We start from the raw sequence: 27,342 nt of genomic DNA on the forward strand, positions 1-27,342 counted from the left end.
CTATAAACTTATTCTATATTATTCAAGACTAGAGTGATTCGGCATTTTTAAGACAAACGCGGTCTTTCTGGCAAAAATAAAGTTAAAAAAATAAAACGGAGAATGGCGAGGGAAGTTTTGACCCAGCCACCATACAGGATGGGATTATTTTTCAGGTTAGGCATTTTGTAATCACAGTTTTTGTGTTTTAATACCTATTGACGAAGCCTAGTGCTGATTTATAGGTTGTAAATTTAAATTTAACAAATGGTGTTCAAAAAATTTGCTAAAATTTTACGACTCCCGTGTACTCACATACTGGTTTTCATGGTGTAGCTCTGAGGTCCATTCGATTCCCGGCCGGGTCAGTGCAGAAACCCAACTTTTCTATATTGTCTCGGGACTGGATGTTTCTAGTACCATTGTTTGTAACTTTCATAACACAAGTGCTTTAACTACTTACTTTGTGATCAGACCGCCGTATCTGATGTTGTCTAATATTTAATTTAAATAGTAAATGTTACGATTTTCAAATTCATTTTAAATCAATTGAAAAAGAGTCAGATTTACATTTTTGAAAGAAGTTTCATTATTTTACTCTTCACTATTATTAACTGATGTGATGGAGCAGTTGGGAACCATATAATTTAAACCTGTTGAACAACGTGTTGTGTGTAATGTGTATTATAAATGAGTTTACCGTAACATTGATTACTCATTTCACGGGTGTACTCTTCGCTTGTTTCGACTATGATTAATTATTGCTTTATTTTTAAGGCCCGAGGCCGTTGACTTTTTTACGGTTACTGGAACTCGGTTATGTGTAACAAATCAATGTTCATTAATCAATTTATTAGTTTAATGCTAGTGAGACGTTATAACATGTCGTTGATGTTGAACCAAACAATGTATAATGGACTTGTATTGTTTGGCGTGTGTATTAAGAGTAATATGTTAATTTAAAATTTGTAGATATAAGAAATCATTAACCTACCAACTATATTTCTCGTTACTTTTAGTTTTGTAATTTTTCAAGTTCTTACTAAACAGTACATCATGATTAACAAGCGCGCTGGTGGTTGATCAAGCGCGAGCCTGAGATGCGATTGACGCTCTTTTTGGGATTTGATGCCCCTTCGATTCGAACACCTTTAAGCGCGTCCAATGTAAAAAAATTATGGATCGACTCAAGGCAGGCATATACAGAGCTGAAAGTATATTGAGCTAGAAACTTTACATTTAAAGTCCAGTGTCAAGCTTGATGTATACCGTTGACTTTGTTAGTACCTTACCCAAATTATGAGGTATACGAAGGGGGATCGCTGTTAGCCTTTTGGATATCCTCTTTTTTTATAGCGATCAAGTTACTGGACGCCTACTTATAACAGTAGCAATGACACTCAGAATATTCTGCCGCAAGAACGTTAAAATGGATAGATTTGTCTGGAGTTACATTCTTAATGTTATGTCTTTGTTTCATTTAATAAATAAATAAATATGCGACAAATATTATTTGGATATTAATGGTTAATTGCCACTGATCATATATTTATTATAAAATTAAACAGTTGTCAAAAATACCAAATCTTCGTATTGTCTGTAACATGATCGTTAAATACAAATGTCACATAACTCCAATTACGGCATAATAAACAGCATTGTTTTGTCTAGCTGCACCGAAGTATGTCTATGTGTCAGTAAACATTGTTATGTATTACTAAGTAGTTTTTGTTGATAATGAAGTAGTTTAATTACTTTGCGTGCAGGTATTTTGTAGGGATAGCTCTGCTGGAAAATAATATCTAGATGTCCAAAGCAAAACCTAATAAATGTAAATTTTTCTTAAATGAAATAATCAATTTAGATACGATTAAATTATTTATTTCTCATGAACACTAGAACAGTTTAAATTGCACTATATGTCAATGTATAAGACAACCTAATTAATATCGTCAAACAAAAATGAAAATTATAAAATTTTAAAAAATTAACACGTGAAACCCGGATGAAGAATGGATCTTATTGCGAATAATGTAATTATTTTTGTTTATACATTTATATTTTATTTCACATTATGATTTTAGTAGCAGTAAATCTCCTCGTGAAAGGGTTCGTTCAGGAAAGTACTGCCACATTACCTATTTCTGCCGTCACGCAGTAACGTGAGCATTACTGTGTTCCGGTTTTGAAGGGTAAGGCGCTGGTGAAGTTACAGACATATGGGACATGTCAACTTTTGACCCAAGGTGACGGGCGCAGTGGCAGTACCCCTCCGATCTTTGCGGCTTAAAGTTCTGAGTGGCACTGTAACTATTATGAACAGGCGAGAACAGACTTGGTCGTGCCGTCACCTTGTATTATAAAAAAGTCATAAATCTGCTTACTGGACTCCACCATAGAAAAGTGACCCTTTTTTTCCGAATAAGTTACATTTTTAAAATAGTTTGGCATCACAATTGTCTTGCATTTAAGAGCCTGTGCACACGGCGTATTTATACGCGTCGCAGACGCGCTGTCGTGAATCGATTGAAACGCGTGCCAATATCGCATTGCAGGCAGCTTATATACTCCACTTACGTTTACACTTAGAATTTCGTGTAGTAACTTCAAATCAAAATTTAGCTGAAATTAACAAACAAAATTAAAATTAAAACTATCTCTTACCAAAATACATGCGCGTGACGACAGCGCATCTCTAAGTTTGTGTTTCATCGGAGGTGCACTAACGGAGCCTCCCGCAATGACGTACCAATCGTATAATATAATCATCGTATCGTACTGAACAACAATCGGCGAGGATCTTACGCCGAGGGCAATCCTTTCACCACGATGGTGATGGCAAACAAATCCCTTACATAGTTCGGCATGGTGGCTACTTATACACTACTGTATAATTATACAGTGTACGCCATCAATACGGCGAGAAAACCGGAGGTGTGATATGATTTCACAATTACAAAAACTCAACAGTGCGTTGTAAAACAAAATAATGTTTTTGTTAACATTTACATTTTCACACCGACATAACAAATTTGTGCCGGCAGAATAAAAAGAAACAATAAAAGCCAAAGGTCTCCAAACCAATGTTTATATTAGGAGCACGTATTTGTTTTCTCACCGGTCGGTTTTCAATTTGACTGGAACGTATTTAGTCTGCAACGTTGAAGGGGAACTTTTTTACGTCATATAAATTTAAAGTGAATGATTGATTTACTGACAAAAACTTTTAAATGGTATTGTTTTTTAAAACATGGTACTGCTTTATTGATTGTTAGTCATAAGGGAAATAAAATCCTACATACAACAGAGGTGCCTGTAAAAGAGTTCGTTCAGGGGTGTACCTTACCTATTTTTGCCGCCAATCAGTACTGTTAGCATTACTGCGTTCCAGTTTAGAATGGTAAGGGTGCTGGTGAAAATACATGTAACTTAAGTTTCAGGGTAACGGGCGCACTGGCAGTGACCCTCAGATTTTCGCGATTTAAAGCTTTGGTGGCACTACAAATGTTATTATAGATAGGCGTGTCCCTCACCACCAGGCGCATGACTTATTCGTCTTGTGGGTCGCTTAGTGTCATTACAAAAAAAAGGATTGCATGGGTTGTAGCTAAAAAAAGATAATATCTGCTTACTCCAAAGGGAATCCGAAAGCGTATTAAGTATATATGTTAAACCAAATCGTTTACAAAAGTTCAATTACTCGAGCCTAAAATTATTCTGTAAAGAAACAATGACTTACTTACACAGGGGCACACGTGACGCATGCCTAAAAATAATCACCCTCTATACCAGGGTTCGGCAACCTGCGGCTCTTTCGATGTGAAGTTGCGGCTCTTTTGTTCCATACGCAAATATTAAAATCAAAGTAAAGTAAGAAGCCAACGAACAAATGAAAATCTAGAGTCGTTGAAAGACCAAGTACAAAGACACGACGCAAGCACATAGAAAAATTCGTGAGGTCAGTTGGTTCGTTCCGTGGCTTAGTTGGTATAACGTCTGGCACGGTGTGCAAGAACACGTCGGTTCGAATCCGACCGGATCGAAGGAATTTTTTCTGAGAGTTTTTCCTGAGTGTTCGAGCTTTGTATTAATAATTATAACAAACTAGTGGAGTAATTTCACAAAAAATAATTGAATATCAATTTAATAAAAATTTAATGGATCTAGAGTCGTGTTTGAATCTTAAAACAAACAGCTAAGAGCGAAATTTGTCCAAACTTTCAAAAGGCATGCAAAGCCAATGCTCTCTTTGATTTACTACTCAATTCTGTACTTATATTATTTAATTATTTTAATTTTGTAGTTAAATACTTTCATTTGTTGTGAAAAAAATACTATGTATGAATAAATACAACGCTTCCAAAATAAAATACTGAGGTCAATTGTGGGTGCTCCTTGGCATATACGAAATGAGGATCTGCGTCGTGATTTAGATATAGAGCCTGTGAATAAACATAGACTTCATCATCACGTGAACATAGAGGCTATACGGCTACTAGACAATACAAATATACAAGACTATAAACTACACGGAACTAAACCTTTTGAGTTAGTGTAGTTAATTGTAGTGAATAAAGTAAATATTAGTGAATGTGCTAACTAGACTATGAACACTCAAAGTGTCTTCCCCTTAACTAATATTCAAAGATATTTTGTCGAATGACAATTTCTTTATACAAGTTACTTTTATTTTAGGGAATTATGTTAAATTAAAATTGCTTATTTTTCTTCTTCTTTTAAATGTTATGACCTCATCGAAATAGTCAATGATTTTGCCAGTGTCAAGTAAAAATAACTATGTACGGTAGTTTAGTATTATTATAAAAATTATGCAAAAAAATGGCGATTTCGCCAATGACTTGTGAGTTTTTTTTTAATTGCTTATTAGTCTTCTGAAATGGCTATATTGTAATAAGTTATAAGGTTTTGTTTTGATTCATAACAAATAAAAAAATGTATGAATAAATAGATATTATTTCTTTATATAAGCAAGTACTATAATATTGGCAAGAAGAATTTTAGTGGCTCTATAAAAAGTGCGAAGTTTTGTAAATTGTAATTTTTGGCTCTTCTAACTAGAAAGGTTACCGACCCCTGCTCTATACTCTTTGTGGGGCAGTGATGGCAGCAGTATTATTAATTCAACAGATGTTTGAAAAATACTCGTATTTACATATGATTATGGATTTCAGTTAACTGGAAAGATTTTGATACAGATATTTTTTACCGCCCTCAAAAAAGGAGAACGTTGCCGTCAATTCAATTTTTTTTGGGTGAATGTTACGTACCAGTCCCATTAAAATTTGAAGAAGATACTCCACCTCTAAGGGTGGCAAATTGGGAATGAAACCGGTTTATTCCATTTCACCCACTTTCTTTTAACTTATTTCAATAAAACTTGGCAAATAGATTTTATTTTATAATATCAAATGAATGGATGAACAAATCGTGCGTGCGGTGGTCAGCGACATGCCTATACATAACAGTTGCAATGCCACTCAGAGCTTTAAATCGCAAAGATATTAGGGGCACTGCGTCTTTCACCCTGAGATATAAATTGACAAGTCCCATGTGCCTGTAATCTCATCAGCACCGTTACCCTTCCAAACCGGAACGCAGTAGTATTACTGCTTGGCGGCAGAAATAGGTAAGGTGACAGTACTTCCCTGAACGAACCCTTAACGAGGAGAAGGAAGACTATTTGGCACAATATATTCTATCCACGACAAAGCTAAAGTCTTAATAGAATAGAATAAAACACACAAACAAAGCTTATACGTATAGATAGAGTCATTCACAATTAAAACACAAGGTTAAAAGAATTACTTGAAGGTTAATAACACGATTAATTCGTATTAGTGACAAACGTCATTTTTATTAATTTAATAGCAAATATCAATTCTTATTGCGTATATTATTAATTTTCTTCCGTATTTATAAATTGTGACGAGATTATGGATAAAAAGATAGATAAAATATAACAAAGAGAAATTCCTTCGATCCAAGAGGACTCGAACCGCCGTATATTGCCTGAACATGGCTACCGCTACCGATAAATATCATGTATATAAACATCATTATATTCCTTACAAATAAATATTGTTACGTGTTTGCAAAGAACAAAGGCGAACTCACTTGTAAATTTTTATTGACATAATTTATATGCGTCTGTTTATGAAAAATACTTGAAAATATCGAGTTTAAATTTTTTAACAAATTTAGTTTCGAGTTTAGGTTCTGGGAAGCTGGAATTAAAGATATTCCAGTTTGAAGTTTTGGACGTTATGTTTTGAAGAACCGATAACCGATAGGGGGAAGCGAGGTCTTGTGTGGAAACCACGGCAAACAGCAAAAAAATTGCTGGCAGGAGATTGATGCGACAAAACGAGGACCGGGCCAGTAAATAATTTTCGACTGTTGTATGGAGTCTGGCTTAACTAATTTTCATTGGATATCGGCCAATTTATATACAGTATTACCGTTTCAAAAAGTGATTCGACTAACGATCTATCAAACTTTTGATAAATATTTAGTGGAAACAGTGGTTTAAATGGCAACTCCGAGGCAGAAAGACAGTATATAAACGCCTTCGGACGGTTTTTTTTTTTTAACTTAGGGTTGTTGGAAAGGGGAAATCGGCACAATAAACTTAATGTGTTGCTCTGATATGAAGAAACGACATTTAAAGTTTATTGAAAGATTGTCGATTCCTTTTCTTACTAATACAATTATTCAGTGTTTATAACACTTCTTTTACCGACGAATGTCAAAGGAAACATCACAGAAATCCTATTTCTTTACATATATTTATAAGCACAATCTCACCTTACGGTAAGTGATGATGTGGCAGAGTGTGCTTGCTTAAAAAGTGTCTGGTCACTCTAGCGTCAAAAAAGTTACATTTTAATCATTTTCTTTGTGCACTCTTATGAGTTCATTGACAGTTTAAACAGTTTCCCAGTTACAGAATCGAGATGGTGCAACAACTAGCTCAACTCAGCTTTCGACTTGTAGTGCGGGACTTTCTTCACTTTGAAGTTTCTGCTTGCGCGCATGAAATGATACCTACTTGTAATAAAAATTCAACGGATGAAATCACTTATAGACTAGGAACCGATAAACTTCAATAACTCCCTTAGCAAATACACCAGGTTTAAAATTACAACATCGAATACTTAGTTTGTTTAATCTTGTAGCAAATTCTAAATAAAATTTCATCCGGCATAAAAAGTTACGTAACAACGCCACGCGTGTAAAAAAATTATCCTTGTTTGCCACAAGACTAGTTTGTTTGTCTGTAGAGCCCTTATCACGAATTGTTAGGAATATGGCGTAACTGAGAAAGATCAAACACGGCGAGACCAGAGCAAATATCTGGGTTACTTTGATAAAAGCTGTAAACGTATCAACTAATGAACGTCCCTTTGCGGGGTCCCTTTATGGAGCACAGTGATACACTTGGGAGACGATTCAGGCTCTGGTGTTGGTTTAATATCAGATTGGGAACATTACATTAAAGTTAAAGGGTTTCCAATACTATAATTCCAATTCTAATTTCTTTATAATGGCTCCATCGATTTACACGATGATTCTGCCAATGTCAGGGTTGAAAAAGACACTTTTACGTTGGTGTGACTATGTACGTGTATGAGTGTGTGCGTTATTATTCCAGTACAGTTGGATAGCCGGAGATCAATTGAGTACGACGAGAATCTAAAAAGGGACAACACAAAAACACAAATTAGACATTCACATCACATGCATAAATAAAAAATGAAATAGAAGGGGGGTGTGTTTATAATATTGTACTGTAACTACATTTTTGACAATAAATAGTTTTTAATAGATAAGGTAATTATAATTTAATATTGTTGATTTGGATAAATTTGAACAGGGTATTTACTAAAGGACTATGAACTTGGGTCAAAAGAAATGGTAGATTAATGGGACGGGGCATATTTTCAGGGAGCAGGTCGTACAGGTGGACTCTTATGTTTGTACAGAGGAAAAATATATGATCTAAAGTGCCCTCCTCCAGTTCGCATTCACAAATGGAATTGTCTCTTACCCTAATCTTGGCCAAAAAATCTGGTGAAGTTATGTGTCCTAGGCGCAGTCGAATAATCATAGACGTTGCCAGTTTACTTAGGTTTCTACGCTTAAAGAACCAAGGACGACGAGGTATGTCCGGTTGAAGGTCTCCGTATTGTTTGCCTTTAGATAAGCGGGTCTTCTGCCAGACATTGTCCCAAGTCTTAAACATTTGGGGTTTGGCGGAAATACTTTGGTCCCGGTATTGATAATATGTGATATTTCCAAGCCGGGTGGCTTCTTTGGCGCAAAAGTCAGCTGTTTCATTCCGCAGAATACCGCAGTGGCCTGGAATCTATGCCAGAACGACTTCAATGCCCGCTAGTTTGCATCTATATAGAGAGCATCTTTGATTTTAAGATTCAAAATAAAATTATCTTTACCATGGAAGGGAAGTTTCCGAATATCTTGTAAACAACTAAGTGAATCCGATAATATGATTATTTTGTTTAGGTGGTACGATTCGGCGTATAGGACTGCTTCCAAGATTAGGATCGCTTCACCTGTAAATACTGAGGCCTGGGGGAGATTTAAAATTGAGGATTATTTTATACTTGGGGATCCACACTGCAGATCCGACATCATTATCTTCTGCTAATTTAGAAGCGTCAGTATATAGACAAAGCCAGTTATTCCAATCCTTCTTAATTATGTTTTTTAATTTCGAGTTTGCATTTGTAGAGTTTTTATCAATGTCGATATTGAGAAGAATAGTAGGTTGATATATTAAGGAGTCATAATCAAGTTCAAAAATTGGGTTTTTATTATATTGTACTGGTAAGGTTTCGGTATTTGATAATTTATTTAGGCTATTCACTAAAAGAGGGGGGTCCTTATGGGACCCTTGACATTTGGATTGGTTTTTGTCTAGTTTGCAGAGGGCTATTTTGTGGCAAGGTTCTAGGAGGAATCCGCCGTAGTCAAAGCGACTGCGAACTATGGCGTTGTATAGCATTGTTTGGCTGTAGGGGTGGGATCCCCAGCGTACACCAGAAAATGCTTGCATCGCATTAATACCGGATTCAACTTTTCTGCATATTTAGTTAAGATGATGCACACCTGTCATTTTCTGAGTCAATGATGAGACCGAGAAATTTGACTTGGTCCTGAACATCAATCGGTTGACCATTTACGGATAAAGTGACTTCAGGAATTCTTCGCTTCCTAGTAAAGACAACAGCGTTACACTTAGCCACTGAGAGAGATAGTCCGTGATCTGTAAGCCAGTTATTGAGATAGAAGATGGCTGAATTGAGTCGGTTATTCGCGTCAAACACCAATGCCGAAGACGCGTATAGGGCGATATCATCTGCGTATTGCAGAATATTGCAAAAGCAGTCTACCGTTCTATCGAGGTCGAAGGTGTATACGCTATATAACAAGGGACTCAAGACAGATCCCTGAGGTAAACCTTTCCAGATCAGCCTTGGGGGTAGATAATGCCCTGGACACGCAAAGTTATGGAGCGCTCCATAAACATACCGTAAATGATGTTAACCAACCTCACAGGGATACTCAGCTGAAGCATTTTCTGCCTGAGAATTGGAAGTTATACATTGTCATATGCAGAAGTTATGTCCAGGAATACTCCAATCACGTGATGGTTTTTAGAAAAAGCAGGCCGGATATCAGTGGTAAGAACACTAAGACTATCTCCTGCACCTGGGAGGAGCTACGTCCACTCCCTCCTCACGACGAAACGGGCCACACAGCCCCGTCGTCCTTCTCGCTGCTGCCAAACTTATTGGCGAACGGAGAGTACCGATCGGAGAGAGACCTGGCGGAGAGAGATCTCGCCCGATCAGGTCAACCAGGGTTTTCCGCTTGGAGGCCCACGTGGGGCACTAATTCCAACTTCCGCCAAAACGAAACCTTCAACGTAGAACTGCTGCAACACATTATTGAATATCATGATTTGACCAGCATCTGGTTATAGTGCAGTTAGACCAGTTTGTTATATATGGTGTTCGATCTTTTGCATAAGTAATAGTAGAACTGCTAGAGTTTAGAAGTGGCAGGTTATAGTGAACGGTGTGTGTTTGCCGCTTTAGAAATTCCCTATCGACCTACTTTAGTGTACACAAGCGGATTAGATCTATACAATGGATCGCCTCATCAAACGGAGATCAAAGATGGATGCCGAACTTTAATGTTCTTTGTTATGTAGGTACGTAATTGGGAGAACAAATGGCTGGGCATGAGTTGAATACAATTTGGGTACCAAGTCTGTTAATTTTTAATCACATCAGTGGTGTGTCCATAGAGTGCGAATGGGAGGATTTTGTTCGTTTGGTATTCTGCTAAAAGTTAAGAATAGATGCTTGTCAGCTAACATTCAACTGTCATTGCAATTTTTTGGTATTCTGCTCTTCAATGGCGCGTCGATGGTGCAGTCTACTAATATTATATATATTTAACTTCAAGACTGTTAGTAAGGCAACATCGACTCAACTGCCATTGCAATTTTTGGTATTCTGCACTTTAATGACGCAGCTTTTACCGATAATTGAAATACTTATATCGGTATGGAGATTTATTCTGTGTATTACATTGCTGATTAAACAAGATAATAATTAACTTTCCATGGCAATTTTAATGAGGCAACATCGATTGAATGAATGAATGCCATCACTGCCATTTCACTGACACTATTGAGACAGTGCCATCATTGTAACAAAATTTTACCAGACTTGCAGTGATGATATTTTTTATTTATTTATTTGTAATCAGGTTAAAACTATTACAAATAAATAAATACATACCTTATAGGTTAACACACATAATAATACAATAAAACACTCATATAATATATACCTTTAGGAAAAACATACATACAATATATCAAAACACTATTTGTAACTAATCTACACGAATTGCACTTGTCGGCGACGTGTGGAGTAATAAATAACCGGCCGCGGAATCGCCGATACACGACACCCCTCGGCCAAAGCTCTTCCTTGATGAAGACCGACAGAATAGATGTTCGGTCGGTACTCTCACTACAAACGAATTAAATTTTGCGTTGTGGCGAAACTTCAACCGCTCGACCTTCAGGGTGTATTATTTAATCGCTAACTATCGATTTTAGATAAAAATTAAGATATGCTATAGTATCATAATTTTTATCTCGTTTAATCAGCGATTTGGTTTTCTGATTAATAGTATACGAGTAATATATCGTCGGGGATAGTACAAATCTGCGTATATGTAGTATTTGTAAAAAGCATCAAACCAAATTTCACAGCACGGATTTGGCCACTAAATTACCGAAATGGAGACTCATAATCCAATGCCATTTACGCGTAATTACAAAAACACCAATGCCGCCTGTTGTACATTGTTTTATTCTGTGATGCTGTTCTGTGTTGTCATTGTATTTATTATTTTTGATGTGCAATAAAGGTTATTTCATTCATTCGTCTTATATACCGTACCGTGGTGTAACAAAGCTACGCGTGACTATAAGTGAAAAGTGTTTTTATCACATGAAAGCCATGTGACATTTTATAACCCTTCTTTAAAAAGTTATCGATTACTTTAATTTGTGGAATCTTTAAACCTCTCTCTTGGGAAATTGGCAATTTGTAGATGGACTCTATTACACCAATGGTGAGATACCGACAAGAAACAGTTAAAAAAGTACATTTGAATTAAGCACTTTATTAATGTAAAGGAGCGCCCGAAAATTGAGCTGCGCGTGCGATACGAAACGGTTCAAAAACCTCATTCAATTCATTAGTATTGCATTATCATATACGCGGGCCAGTCGCAGAGAGGTACGAAGCAACTATTTAGGATGTGGTAATTGGTGCTTATGAATAAGCTGCCCATATGCTTTAATCCATAGCCACTTTATCATTACGGCAACTCTGTTAATTAATTCAAATATTTAGTTCGAATACACAAAAACTGTCAAAGCATTCAGACCCTTATTAGAATAAAACCTGTCGAGATATTAACTGACATCGGACAAAGAAGGAGGTTCCCAATTTGATTGTATTTTTTTACTTATGTTACGCGATAACGCATTTCTGTACCAATTTTGATGATTCTTTTTTTGTTGGAAAGAGGTACCCCTTAACAGTGGTCCCATTTAAATTTGGCGAAAATATTCCACCTCTAAGGGTGGCAAACTAGGCGATGTATCCGGTTTCGTGCACTTTCCGGTAACCGATTTCAATAAAACTTGGCAAATAGATGTAACTCCACGAACTTTTGAGGTAGGCTTTTTTTTGGTACTGACCCAAGTCTAGTGACCGCCTTTAGGGAAAATAATAATTATAAATTTACATGTTTTCATACGTCAAGTGCTTTTATCACATCATCATCAACCCATTTATAAGAAGCACTGCTGGGCATGGATCTGCTATCAGGCAGGTTTAGGCCATAATCCGCTACCCTGGACGGAAACCTCACTCGTTTTCCGAGAGTGACATTCTTCGACGTGCAGGTGTCATCACGATATTTTCCTTCACCGAAAAGCTCATGGTACAATTCAAATTTAATTTCGTCCGAATTTGAACTCACGGCCTCTGTTTGAGAGGCGGTAGGACAAACCATTGAGTTTGCGCACTACATCCGATTCGTATCAAGGGGTCTACTCTCGATGTCCGTCCGACATCCGTCCGAAACAATTACTGCCTAATAAGCAATACTTGACCAAATGAAAAGACGCGTGATGCGAATGAAGCTTCATACTGGATACTTGTCTTTTAATTTTGTCGAATATTACTTATTTGACAGTAATTGTTTTATATCTAGGTGTACAAGCGATATTAGTATTTTCTCGGAATTACTGCACAAGCGACACCCGAAGTGGGTTCGATCCATTTGTATAATCTCGGAACGTCTATGAATCGGATTTCTGATGGTGGATGGATGTCTTTCATAATACGAAAAACTTTCCGTTATTAGCAATCACAATACCGCATCAATTCTTCTTGGATGAAATGCACAGTTCACCTGAAGAGCGGGGGCGTCGAATGACTCTTGGACACGCGATCGTGTTTACCGAGTATTCTTTAATACCATGTTAATGTCTCATTAGGAAATTAATTAACAAAAAGTGGAGTCTCCTTGGGATGCCATTATTATCAATATGAAATCACATTTTTAGCAATGGTCCTGTGCTGAAACAGTGTTAGCCATACCTATTTCTGCCGCCAAGCTGTAAATTGAGGAGGAGGAAAGGTGACGAGCAATAGCAGTGCCCCACTGATCTTCGATTTAAAGCTCCGAGTGGCACAGCAACTGTTATAGGCATGTCACCTGATAATCATTCAGAAAATCTTTTACAGAGCAATCTTCTTCCCTTCTGCTGACATGGTCGTACCAGCAAAGGTGATCCTCTTTAAGCTTCTCTTTTCTCTATTATCAATGCATCGTCCTGTATTCGCATGCCAGCGGAAGACTTTACTACATCAACATCGTGAGCATTAACTACGTTCCGGTTTTGAGGGTTACGGGTGCTGGTAAACTGCAAGCAAGATGGTGGCAGTTTCCCTCAGATCTTCGCGATTGAAAGCTCTGTGTATCACTGCAACTGATGGGTAGACATGTCGCTTGCTACCAGGTGCACGATTTGATCAGTCCGTCTATTTTTCGTAGAAAAAGCGACCTCAAAAGTTTGTGGGATTGCATCTATATATCAAGTTTTATTGAACTCGGTTAACGGAACATGGGTGAAATCCAATAAATCTTTTTTTATATATATATATATAATAGACACACGCTTGGCCACAATCTCACCTGATGTTAAGCGACGATGTGACCGACGATGGGACGCGTTTGCCTAAAAAATGCCTATTCACTCTAGCCTTGAATAGCCCCAAATTGTACTTTTCGGGAAATACAGATGCCGGTAGAGCATTCCATTCCTTTGCCGTACGCATCAGAAAGGAGGAAGCAAAGCGCTTAGTGCGAATAGGTGGAATATCAACGACACAAGAATGGAGTGCTCCGGACCTTCTAGTCGACCGAAGGAGGAACGGTGAGGGCGGAACCAAATTGAAAAGTTCCTGCGCACACTCCCCGAAATGTATCCGATAGAAAACCGACAAGCAGGCTACTTTTCTGCGATGATCGAGATTTTGGAGCTTCGACTCCACAAGAGGATTATTGTTAATAAGCCTCGTTAATAATCGAATCCAACCCCTAATTTGCCACCCTTATAGGTGGAATATTTTCTTCACATTTTGAATGGGGCTTCTACTGAGGTACCTCCTTTCCAACAAAAACTGAATCATTGAAATCGGTCCATAAATGTCAGAGACACACAAAAATACAGTCGGTAGGAGAACCCTCCTTCTTTTTCGTTTAAAAAGTCGGTTAAAAATCATTCACTGTCATTCGCAGCCACTAATATGTCATATGTAGCCGATCGTTAGCGATATGCAGCATTTCATGGAATAGCACATCTTAACAATATTTTCGCAAATAAAAACACGTGACTCAACAACAAGAACGCAATTAATTTGTACGCTGTTTCAATCGTTAGGAATGTTGTCTAACCGGAATTTTATTACATCTATCGATGTTGCAAAACTGCTAGAGATTTATTTGCTTGTGTTTTACCGTACTACAGGTAATTTGTTTATTTTATAGCTGCACTTGGTTGTTGTATTTGTATGCCTTTGTGGACGGCGGGCCGTCTAGCTAAAACCTGTAATTATTATGATACGTTTCTCTGTTACGGTTAGATTTGTTGTCCTGCTTTCAAATAAAGGACATCCTCATTTTGGTTGTGACATGTACAATTGATGATAAAAAGTACGCCGAAGCTCACGAACATAGACATCAATATTACGTGAACATGGAAGCTATGCAACTACTGAACAATACAAATATAGTGCGTACACTACAAGGAACTAAACCTTTTGAGTTAGTGTAATTAATTTATAGTGAATAAAATAAATGCTAGTGCCAGTGTTAATAAGACTATGAACACATGAACGAAGTGTTCTCCCTGCGAATATAGATATTTTGTCAATGGAGATTTTCTTCACATAAGTTATTTTTATATTAGGAAATTGTTTTAATTTAAAATTGCTTATTACTCTTGTAAAATGGCTAGATTGTAATTAGTCATATGTAAGATTTTGTTTTGCTTTATAACAAATTAAAAAAATATATACAGTTGATACTCTAGGATATTTGACCTCCTAGCCGATCTTTTGATTCTGATAGCCTTCTTACGCATTCAACAAAAGAAAAAGTATAGAAATTCCATCATTTCGGTTGAGAATTGTATTTATGTAATGTAATTAAAGATCAAGTTGTCTCTAAAAAGTTTATTTTTTCATAATACCAATTAGACACGGGACAAACAAATCGTGCGCCTGGTGTTCAGCTACACGCCTGTCCAACAATTGCAGTGCCACTCAGAGCTTCAAATCCTAAAGACCTGAGGGGCACTGTCACTGCACCTGTTATGCTGGGACATAAGTTGAAAAGTCCTATGTGCCTGTAATTTCACCAGCACCCTTACCCTTCAAAACCGGAACGCAGTAATGCTCACATTACCGATTGGCGGTAGAAATAGGTAAGATGACAGTACTGCCCTGGATGAATTCTTTCACAAGGAACTCTACTGCTACTAAAGTAACCATTCACAAATGGTGCAATAAGAAAGTCATAACAAAATGAATTTTACGGCTTAGCGTTTAATGTTAAGTTTGTTTAACACACTGATCTACTCAAAACCAAACCAAAAAACCAACCAAATAAAAAAGGTTAGTGGGTCAAATATCTTAGGGTATCAACTGTAGGAGATCGTTTTTCTCTGTTATCCTTCCACGTTTGTTTGCATTTCTGTTGTTATTCTGCTAACATCTATCGTTTCCATTTAACCAAACCGTCAAACATTCCCTATTCTATCCCAGCCGTTACACCATGTTTCACAAAATGCGCACTTTCTAGTGTAGTAATCGGAAGTAGGCCCTTGTGTAACGCTTGAGATAAAATTTGACTGATAAGCTCTCACAGTCTTGAGCAATATCTCTTACTATGTCAAACGTACACATTTGCTACTTTCTTTAATCTTGTACATAAACACTTCAAAAGTTTTTGAGATTGTAGCAAAGCATCTATAAAAAATTTCAAAATGGCCAGGAAACGACTGATAAGGTATATATTATATTATGTAGACAACCTCGGTGGCCCAACGGATTATACTGTGAGCACTGCAAGAGAAGGTTCCGGGTTCAATTCCCGGTAAGACTAAATTAGGAAATGAACTTTTCTAAATTGGCTCTGGTCTGGGTGATCTCAGAAGCGCCCTAGAATGAATTCCGTTGAAAGTACAGGAAATTCTTTAGTTGAAATCAAGCAATTGGTGTATTTGTCTGGCACATTATTATTATTATTAATATTATTTGGGGCGTATACAATGCCAATACCTTATGTCTGCATAGGATACTTGATATCTTTGGTCACATTACCAGGAAAGAACAACTAATAAAAAAATAAATAATAATACTAATAAAAAAAGCACAACCTCGAACAACTAATGGTCACTGAGCGGATCGACGGTAAATGTTTGAGGGGTCGCTGTTCCACAACATGGTTCGACCAAGTTTGTGCGGCTGTCGGCATGGGTCTGTATGATGCGGTCCACTATGCCGAAAACCTCCACAGATGGCACAGTGTTGTAATGCGGAGCTTGTTTCCGAGTGGAGTCGCGAACCTCAGTAGTGAGGTGCACGACGCTAGGAGGAGGAGATACAATGCCAGCTAGTGAGAGATGGACAAGCTAGAGACTGCTCGGAATCATTTGAGATGTCGTGCGGGAGAAGAGTGGAGAGTATTAGCTGGACAGAAAGCACAACCCAATTAAGTGTTAAGAAAAACGCAAGAAAAGAGAAGCTTGTTCAAGACAGGAGAGAAAGAAAGGAAAAAATGCCAAAATAGGGGATCAATCCGTTACGACAGTTTTCTTAGACTCATTATCGAAGGAAACAGAGACAGAGGAAAGCTTGTGAAAGTTATTTTTAGGGAAAAAATTAATATCCTGTCGTATCAGAAACTTAGGGCGCTGAACAGAGAAAGAAGAAGTAAAGCATTATGGTGTTTCTTTGACGTGGACGTGATTATATCAACAAAAAACAATTTATCTCATAAAACCATTTTAAAATCGTATAACTAATAACCTTAAACTTGAGGATGGATATTACGCATCTAGAATTTATCATCTATCTACACAATATTCTTGACCATTTACCAGGATACAAATTCGTAAGCAAAGCATTCTATTCGTTTGCTGTCCAAAGGATTGAAAAGAAAGAGAATGCACAATAAAGTGAGCATACTTCTGGTTCAGTCAAGGACAGGGAAGGGTAGAATTAATTTTGGTACTGTATACAGACCGCTGATAGACGTTTCGGGCAGATTATTATACTATAGCCACACACACATAGAGTACTCTTCAAAATCTTCTATTACGCGTCGACATAACCTCAAATAGCTTGATTAATATTAGATAACTTCACATACATTGCTCTGATCCCAAAGTAAGTAGCTAAAGCACTTGTGTTATGGAAATCGGAAACAACGACGGTACCACAAACGCCCAGACCCATGACAATATAGAAAAGTTAGTTTTCTACATTGACTCAGAGATGGCGACACCATGAAAACCGGTGTGCAAGCCTCTCGATCACGGAGGCCGTCGATTGATTCCGCTTAACATTGATATTGTTTAATCAATCACTTTCATTTGGGGATATACATAAATTGATGATGTATACTGTAGTCTAGGCTCTATGAGCAGAATTGCTGGCAGAATATAGCTAGTGAATATAGTTTTTGTAATTAGAATACTTTTAAAGAATTGAAGTAAGAAAACAGAAGATCTTGACATATTACATATTACATCCTAGACTGAAAGTATAAACTATGTAAAAAATGTGAAATAAACCAAATCTTTGAAGTTAATTCCAGTTTATATTCTTAGAAGTACCTCTCGCTACGCATTAGAGCTACCCCTCAGTACAATACTGATTACTATATGGTGTGAAAACACGATTCCAAAAAATTTTCAGATAGAAAAAAAAAACACAAACTTAACTCGAAATTTTACAAGAGAACCGTTGTATTCAATAGGTACTTTAAATACACCAATGATTTTTTTAATATGAACTGAACCAAATAGAACACGGATAGTATACGAAATCTATTTGTCAAATGGATTTAGTTTTGTGTTTTAAAAAAAAATCTGAAATAAAGCCATTGGACCTACCGCTCGACCCAAGCAAAATGAACCTTATTAGTACGGAAAAAAATTTGAATTCGACTAAAGGTAATATCGACTTTTAACTATTTTTTTCGTCACCATTAAAGTTAGTGGCAAAAACCGTAACATACATTATAAAAAAGCCTTAGCAGCCCAAATACATTTAAGGTTAATAAAAACGGACTAGCGGTAAATTTAAATCGATATGAGGCACGCTTTCAATCTGACAGCTGTCACGATGACAGCTCGCTTCGCCGCGTTTTGACAGCCTTTGTCAGTAAGAACGCCAATTAGACTATTAGTATGGAGGAGGCCAATTTGTAACGGCAATCTTAGTGTAACATGAGATAATTATCAATTATAGTCTTGATTGCTTGATTATAGAGTGATGTAACAATTTTACATTAAGTGTTTTATTATTGTAAATTTATTTTATTTTTATAAGGCTTCGTGATGTTGTAATATAATAGTATGCTTAATATAAAAAAAACAGTCAAGGTCAAAAGTTTGTTTAAATATAATGTTATTATTATTAAAACACACCATTTGGCGTAAACAACGTCTGTTTTCAAATCTATACGTCTAATATTATGTTTAGAATTCTAGAAATTTAAATTCTCAATTTTTTATGTTTTTTTTTTGTTGTTTTTTGAAAAGGCGTTACTTTACAACACCCGTCAATTGTTTCGAATTCGGGCTGGCCAATCGGAGCGCAGATGTCAACCGTAATGATTTAGCAGAACAATTTTCAAACAAATTAAATGACACTTCGTCTCTATTTCTGGTTATATACTCTATATAAATATATAAAATAAGACTCTATATAAAATAAGATATTTTACTTTCTTATGGCATCTTTATGTAACCGCAAACAATTCTAAATATGTAGTCTTAAAATGTTTTTACACCTATCATACTCAGTACATTGAACCAACCGCACTGTTATTCGTTAGCGAGAGAAGCTCTAATTTTTTGTGCCAATTTTTTATTTACATCTTGAACTCGACTTTTTTGCTCTAAGGCTTAAAATTAGTTAACCTACATGTTGTTCTAAATGCGCTTCGCTGGTTACTCACGTCTTTAATTCTAGTGTTCTCATAGTACCTACCTAGATTTTGGTTTATTTTTACTAAGTAGGTCACTGACGTTAGGTATTATAATGAAGCTTTTAATTATACAGTGTATTTGTTTGTTAAAAGCCGTGGTAGCCATTAAAGCAAAGCCCGTGGGTTCGAATCTGACCTCTGAGTTGTGCAGAATTTATGAAATTTTAAAGTAAGACTTTTCGATGATATGCATTTTTCTAGGATTTTAGAGAATTTACACGAAAGAATGATACATCCATAGCATACAAAGCGAAAATGGCTGACTGAACCTTAATAGGTCTTTCGTGACCAATAGTTGGCACGCGTCTGACGCTAACTAACCAGTACAGTAACATACAGTAGAATATTTATTGTTCTGTGCTAGGGGTGAGACCTCGAACAAGAAAAACTGTTTTTGCTGTTGTGATTAGCTCAATTTAAAAATGTATTATACGTACAAATTGAAAATTACAAGCACTATAGTATAACTCACCTGAACTCTGCGAGAAGGCAATCACCACGAAAAACGCCAAACATATACACATCCTCCGTAACGCCATAGTGTTCTAACACGTTTTTATTACAATAAATCACTAAAAATCGAGAACACACTACAGGCACTGAGTTTTTCAAATATTTTTCTAAAAAATATACTTTCTTTGAAAAAATTACACTAAATCACCAAACAGCACAAGGCACATTCCTTTCTTGTAGGCACGATTTCTTATCTGTGAAAATAAAAAAATATATAGCATTAACGCATTGTACCATAAATAATTTATAATTACTGCTTTAACATTGAAAATAAAATTGAACGCGTTCCATTTTATAGCCAAGTGTAAGACCGCTGTGCATTTTGACTTAATTTTATTTTTTTACATTAGCGCAATAAAAAGGAATTTTAAAAAGCCATCAAACTGAAACCCGGTTCTAAACTTATGACGACACTGTTTGCGGTTAAGGTGAAGTGAAATGATACACCATATGAAAAAATTATCAGATTATTAAAGAATTTCATCATTGTCGAGTATTAAATGCAGGCCGTCATCGTAAGAGAGTAATTTAATTGAAGACGTGGAATGTTCCAAGAACGAAGGTCAGTAACAACTTTTTTCATCTTCTTCTTTCTAGCCGTTCTCAACCATAGCGATGTAGGCCTCCTTCAGTTTCTGCCACTTCTCTCGGTTCTGTGCCACCTGTATCCAATTCAACCTCGCCACTTTATTTATGTCATCCTTCCAACGCATCTGCGTTTTTCACCCCAAGGTCGCCATTCTAGCAACGTGACCCGCCCACAGCCACATACGTTCGTTATGCGTTTGGTGACATTTACGATTCTGCTTTCCTGTCTGAGCCACCAGTTCCCACCAGTTTTCTGAAGTCGAATATTCTTGCTTTTTGATCCGCAGTGAGATTCATTTTAAAAGCAAACTCCAGTTTTAAATATACTGCCCACATCATATATGCCTGTTAATTTCATTGAGCTGACTTTCTCTGTCCATTTTTATTTCTTGGCCCAGATACTTATCCATTCTTTCAGTGACAACTATTGATGATTATATTAAAATTGGACCGCTCCAACATTAACTTCTTTCAAGGGAGTCTGTTTGAATTTGAAAAAATATACGGAAATGTAGTACGACAAGGTAAATCAGCGTTAGTTAACTTAGTAGTTTTAATACCGAACATGAAACTAAATGCTGTAGTACCTCAAAATTGTAAAGTAGAGAAAAAACGATTAGAAAATTTAAAAAATTAATAACATTACACCGCACTATTAATACAATATTGTATTAACTCAAAAAGTGTATTTTTTCAGAATCGACGAAAAGCGTCTCATTTCCCATGAAACATTATTAATGTTATCGAGTTCTTAGGTTTTCGCAATTGTTACACATAGGAAATCCGGAAAAAACTATTTTTCCGAAATTAAATCGCATATATTTGTTTTTGCTCTTGGGTCTTATCAACTTATGTCTCAGGGGGACGGGTGCGGTGGCAGTGCCACTCAGATCTTTGCGATTTAAACATGATTTAAAGCTCCGATTGGCACTGCATCACATGAGTAAGGAAAAGGAACAGAGACAAAGCTTCAGACAACCGCGCTATGAAGGAGACCTGTAAAGGGCCCGAAACGTCAGTTTGTTTGAAAAAACAAATATACGCGATTTAAATCCGGAAAATTTTTATATTATTACAGTTAACAGTATTTTTTATTTTATTTATGTAGTTTATTATATTTATTTCTCACTTGCATATTAATAATAATAACGCACACACTCAACATAGCCCCGCGCTAGGTAAACCCTGTGTCGCGGGTGCCATGGACAACCACAAATTACACCCAAACTCACGAGAGAAATAAATGGCCATACAAATATTTCTCCCGTCCCGGAAATCGAACCTGGGACCTCTGCGTGGCATGGCAACCGTTCGGCCACGGAAGCAGTTATAGCATCCAGCACGGTTTGCTAGAAGACGCTGGTTTAAATCCAACCGGATCGAAGGAGTTTTTTTGTAAGTGTTCGATCTAATTAACAAACTAGTGGATTAATTTCACAAAAATAATTTAATATCATTGTAGTGAAACATCCAAACATTCAATAAACTAAATTGCTTTCACAGAAATAAACTGACGTTATTGGTTTGATCTTCAGTCTCTCTCTCTATCTCTCTCTCTCTCTCTCTCTCTTGCGATGAATGTGCGAAAATAAAAAAAGGAATAAAACCATCAGAATGATTCGTGAAACCATAAAACTTTACAACTTCCAGCTGTAAAAAGTTATTCGCGATATTGCAAAAGCTGTGAATTGTTTTTTTTTTTTTCAATTGAGCTGTACGATTTATGGCGTCTGCGGTTTTTAAAACAAAAGTCTTAAAGATTTTTTTTAAGCTGACGTGGTTTTCTATTGCGGTGTTGTCCATAGAAAATTGTCAAGTATTCGAGCCCGCATTCGAACATTATTACGCCTTGTGGTCGCTGATCTTATATTTATGAAAAAATTTAAAGGGTACTTTGTAAAATTGTTCCTTAAACCTTGCAGGACTATTTATGGTTAGACTGGTTATGGTTATTACTAACATAAACAATTTTGCCAACAAGTCTGCAGTCTGCGAGCATGGCATGGATAAACCTACACATTCAATGAAGTTTTACAAACCCCAGGTCCTTGCAAAAGAAGTCCGTTATCTACCCAGGATGCTGCGAGAGGCCATTGAAATTAAAAGAACATCCTAATTTCAATAGAGAAGATGGTTTTTCCCTACCACCAGTTTGGGATCCAGTATTTCCTCTGATGAAAAATCCCAAACAGACGTAAGACTACAGTACTAATTAATATGTTTTAATTTATTCCAATTGTCATTACTAATTAATAATACATTTAACTGAATAAAAATTCGTATTGTAAAAATAAAATGATTTGTAAAACATAATGTAGCGTAAATTAGAATGCTTTCTTCGTAAAATTAAAAATAAGGTATTAAATTAATAACTGTTGTAACTATAGTGAAAAAATAGGGTGGTTTACATTAATATTAGATATAACTGGTTGATGACTGTACCACCTCAGTCAACCGTGATCATGGGACCTGTAAAAAGCCGAAACGTTGGTCTGTTTGAAAAACCAAATATACGCGTTTTAAATCCGGAAAAATAGTTTCATTTCCTATGTGTAACAATCGCGAAAACCTAATAACTCGATATAAACAATTTTTGTTCCATGGCCTTTAATAATCCATCAGATTTTATTTTCGTACACTGGAGCCGCCAGACCCAAAGTAGATGACGATCAGGAGCTCGACGACTCGTAAAATCAAAGACGATTTTAGTTAACTGTGTTATATTTTAAAATAGGTGACTGGTTAGTTACAGGAGTAGTGCTGTTAAATCGATGACAAATGTAATAGGGATGAAAAACACATATGTGGTGTTATTCGATTGGTTCACAATAAGCCTACGTAATGTGCCCTTGACGAGCAGCGTTTTGTTACTGCTTTGGAAATTATGTTAAAATTACAAAAATTGTTGCGTTCGCAACATACACAAATAATATTTAAATGACGAATGAAATTGAAATTAATGTCAGTACAAAGATCTGTACAAACAAGAATAAAAACACATTGCAGAATTTCCACAATGAGGACCCGTGGCTCTGACGGCTAGGACAATACTACGGCGCAGCATGGACGTGGGTTCAAGTGCCACCGGGTCGACGAAAAACTTTTCTGTGTGTTCGATCTTCATGCTCATAATGATAACAAAACTAGTGGCGTTATTTCACAAAAAAATCTCTATAAATAATATTTAAATTAATCGCTCTAAACAGTGACAACTGAAAGTGATCAAAAGAAAGCGCTAGCCGAAACACAGGAGTGAGTTACGGTTCGTCAGGCAAGGGGCTTGCCAGGTTTGAACCTTTCCTACCAAATGCAGATCTAAAAAGTGTCAAATAACCTACCTACTCTAAAAACTTAAAAGTTTTTTTCTGAATGAATTCCTTGTGAGACTACTTCGTCTCAGTTCTGCCACTGTCCATTTTCTAGTTTCATAAACGTCATGGAGGGTGTGTTAGAATTTTGTTCGGAGACTCAGGGTTGTATTCCAGAACTCTACTCAATGCTCAAGTCAGGATCTGAGTATGATTTCAAGCACTGGAAATACGACCCTAATGGACGGGACTTGAGTATGATTTCGAGTGCTTTAAACCATACTCAAATCCTGACTTGAGCATTGAGTAGAATTCTAAAATACGACCCTAAGAGGGAGTATCGAAATTATTTTTGGTAAATTGACTATGTTTTATAAAAACTTGCTTTGTTTGCTTTGTTGCCTGCAAAATCGTAAAACATTTTCGCTCCCTATTTGTAGGACTAACTTCGGTCAACACTGTCCATTGTATCGCATGTGCTCTTCTTACAATGGTACCCGTTTCGATTTCGACATTTTCTCTGGTGCTGTGGTCTCAGATAGGAACTCAATTAGAAAGTGTCTATTATGTAAACTATGCGACAGATTTTGTTGAGTTTTTTTTAAATACTTGAAATTTAGAGTTACTGTAATAATTTGATGTTTATACAGTTATTCTGGTCTGTTTTGCATGTTGTAGTCACATCAAGTAGGATACATTCTCATCGTGTCACTATATAAATAAAATACTTGCAGTTTATATCTGAATTGTATCCAGTTTTGTGAACCGAATAAAAAAAATCTACTGCTACGTAGTGCGTGCATGTGTTGACCTTCAAATTAGGGAGGTGAAAGTGAATCCTTTCTAGATCTTTACAGCAGGGCAGTTATTAAAGTCTATCAGAAATAGCGCTAATAAATAGCTTTGTTTGTATTAGGCTTTCTACAGCTTTAGTAATAAATAAGATACGCCTAGTAGGTCACTTACTAGCGAGATAGGACACGTTTGTTGATAGAACACGCTTCTTGTTAATGTCTAAAAAAATTTAAATTTTCTCTCTTTCATTTAGTTGTGGAAAGAAAGTGATGTACCGTTATTTCTTAATATTCTAGAATTACTATGATGCCATTTTCTAGTTAAATTACTAAATTAGTAAATATTACATTTGTATTGAATTGATATTCAATTATTTTTTTGTTAAATTACTCCACTAGTTTGTTACAATTATTAATACAAAGATCGAACACTCAGAAAAATCCCTTCGATCCAGCCGGATTTGAACCGACGTCTTCTAGCAAACCGTGCCAAAGACTATGCCAACTAAGCCACGAATGACCTCACGAATTTTTCTTTTTGTGCTTGCTGTCCGATCTTTTTTATTGGTTTTCAACCAAATATTAGTAAATAAGCAACATCGTGATGAATAATATGTAACAAAAATTTGTCAAGTTCAAGTGTGATGGTCTAAACCTGAGGGCTTAGGGTGCTACCCGTCTTCAGCAGTGAATCGTATAATGCACTGATGATGATGATGAAGTATACAGAACCAAAATTGGTTGCCCGGAAGATTTTTTCATATATATGAAACAACCACACCAATTGCCTGCATAAGCAAAAAGGCTAAAAAGGCCACATTGGCAGGATCATAATATGTTTAATTGACAATTCATATTATGCATTTTCAAACAAAACAAAAACGCAATTCATCTATTTGACAATGTTCTATGGAGACCTTTATAGAACACTGTCAAATAGATGAATAGCGTAATATGAATTGTAAGAAATTCATAACATGAATTGTTAATTAATCATATTATGATTCTGCCAATACGGCCTTTTTAGCCCTGCTGGTCTCAAACTAAGGAATACCCTGTACTACGGGGCGGGAATTTTTAGGATTTCCCTAGTATGGGCCTGTTGCATTTTGTCAGATCAAATTTTCTAATGAACTTAAAAAATATTTTTAATATCATTCATTCATTTGTTCTAAATTGTTAATAGTGTCTGGTCTATATGGGGCGCTTTTTCCAGAAAGTTTTTGACATATTTATAAAACAAAAATATTTTTAAAACTTCTGTCTGCACACAGTATCTTATAGTTCTCTGTATCTTGTAAACGGAACATCAAAGAAAGGACTATACCAATAAATCGGGGTGTCCAGTTTATTTTTACCGGCAGTGTACACGAAACTATCAACAATAAAACACTCCCTATTACTATTATTTTAAGATTGAATTCTAAACAGCGATGGACGGTTTATTTTGACATACAGTGTACAAGATCGGAGCTAACCTGTATTACATCTTATAGCTATGGTCTTCTAGATTATTTTTGAATGATTTAATGTAAGTTGTCTGTCTATTTCTACAATTAAGTGCTTATTTCCGGGCGATTATATTGTAATTACAGATGAGTTCCCGTATTAAAAGGTTTGAAAGAGATACATTAAGGTTGATTGATCATTTGATCATTGATCAACGTTCACAAATTGGTCCTACCGGGAGTCGAATTCGGAACCTCTTGGGCCACCGAGATCATAAAATAAATTCTACTTATTTCGATTTCTAGAAATAAAAAATATGTACACTAACAGTTTTTTCTAGAAGTATTTAAAACCATAGGCTATAAATTTTAATTACAGTAACGTTTGTGACCGCGTGAGTTCACAACCTTGAAATTAATAAACTGAAACTTGTACAAATAATGGTTTGTTTTCACAGTTTCTGGACTGAAAACCTAGTAGTCGAAACGGAATGTGAAATGTGACACAAGGGTTTCTTCTTCTTAATTAGCCTTTCCATGTTCGTCTGCCCCGGTAGCAAGTGGCCTGGGCGTTCGTTAAGTGCGCAGCTAGCGCATCGTAGTAGCGGTCTAGACGAGAGCCTAAGGCGAGGAGACGCACGTGAGTTGCCCTTTAAGTTGGAAGCTATGTCCAGACATGATCGCAAGCCACTACGACCGGCATCTCCGGCACTAGCCCGGAAAGCTAGTAGAGGATGAACTAGATATCCTGCGATCTCTCCAGCCGCTTAGGTTATTGGGAACTGGATGGACGCCGTTTTTCGGCGTCGGGAAATGAGCATGCCTTACAACTTCGCCACAAAAGAGGAGTTTTGGTTGTAGACTTAGAACCAACGACTTAGCGGTGGCAACAGTTAGTTGCGCAGAGCGCAACGGGAAGTGAGTATGCCTACAGCTCCGATACCTATCTGGAAAATAGGGAGAGTACTGTACGTGCACACGGGGCGGCTCACCTAAGGTACTAGCCTTCAGAGAACCGGATGACATCCGTGCAAACGGGCTGATATGGGGTCACGACCTGACTGAGTAGGTCCCAGAGCGGGCTTCTTTGCACAATTTAAAAAGCCCGTATAACCAAGAGGTTGATAGGGAGGCTAAACTAACAAAACTTATTTATAAAAGATATGGGAGCTGTCCCTATTCATAGCCAAACGAAAACCGTTGTTCTGCGCTCGTGACTCCGGTCCACACCTTTATATTGCGTAACTATCACTTTTTACGTCTACCAGCGCGTCTTTTGCCTTCAAC

General features: G+C 36.6%; 1 protein-coding gene across 1 annotated transcript in view; it reads right to left on the reverse strand.

Annotated features, from left to right (window-relative positions):
* Nucleotides 1-20,111, reverse strand: part of LOC113233663 (protein amalgam-like) — a 243,903-nt gene extending 223,792 nt beyond the window's left edge. The window contains exon 1 of the mRNA XM_026468836.1: nucleotides 19,877-20,111. Within this exon, the coding sequence (XP_026324621.1) occupies nucleotides 19,877-19,943 (67 nt within the window). The 5' untranslated portion in view covers nucleotides 19,944-20,111. The remainder of the gene's footprint in view (nucleotides 1-19,876) is intronic.
* Between the last annotated feature and the right edge of the window lie 7,231 nt (nucleotides 20,112-27,342).

This window comes from Hyposmocoma kahamanoa, unplaced genomic scaffold (genome assembly GCF_003589595.1).
Source record: "Hyposmocoma kahamanoa isolate Upper Pololo Valley unplaced genomic scaffold, ASM358959v1 79, whole genome shotgun sequence".
NCBI classification, from domain to species: Eukaryota; Metazoa; Arthropoda; class Insecta; order Lepidoptera; family Cosmopterigidae; genus Hyposmocoma; species Hyposmocoma kahamanoa.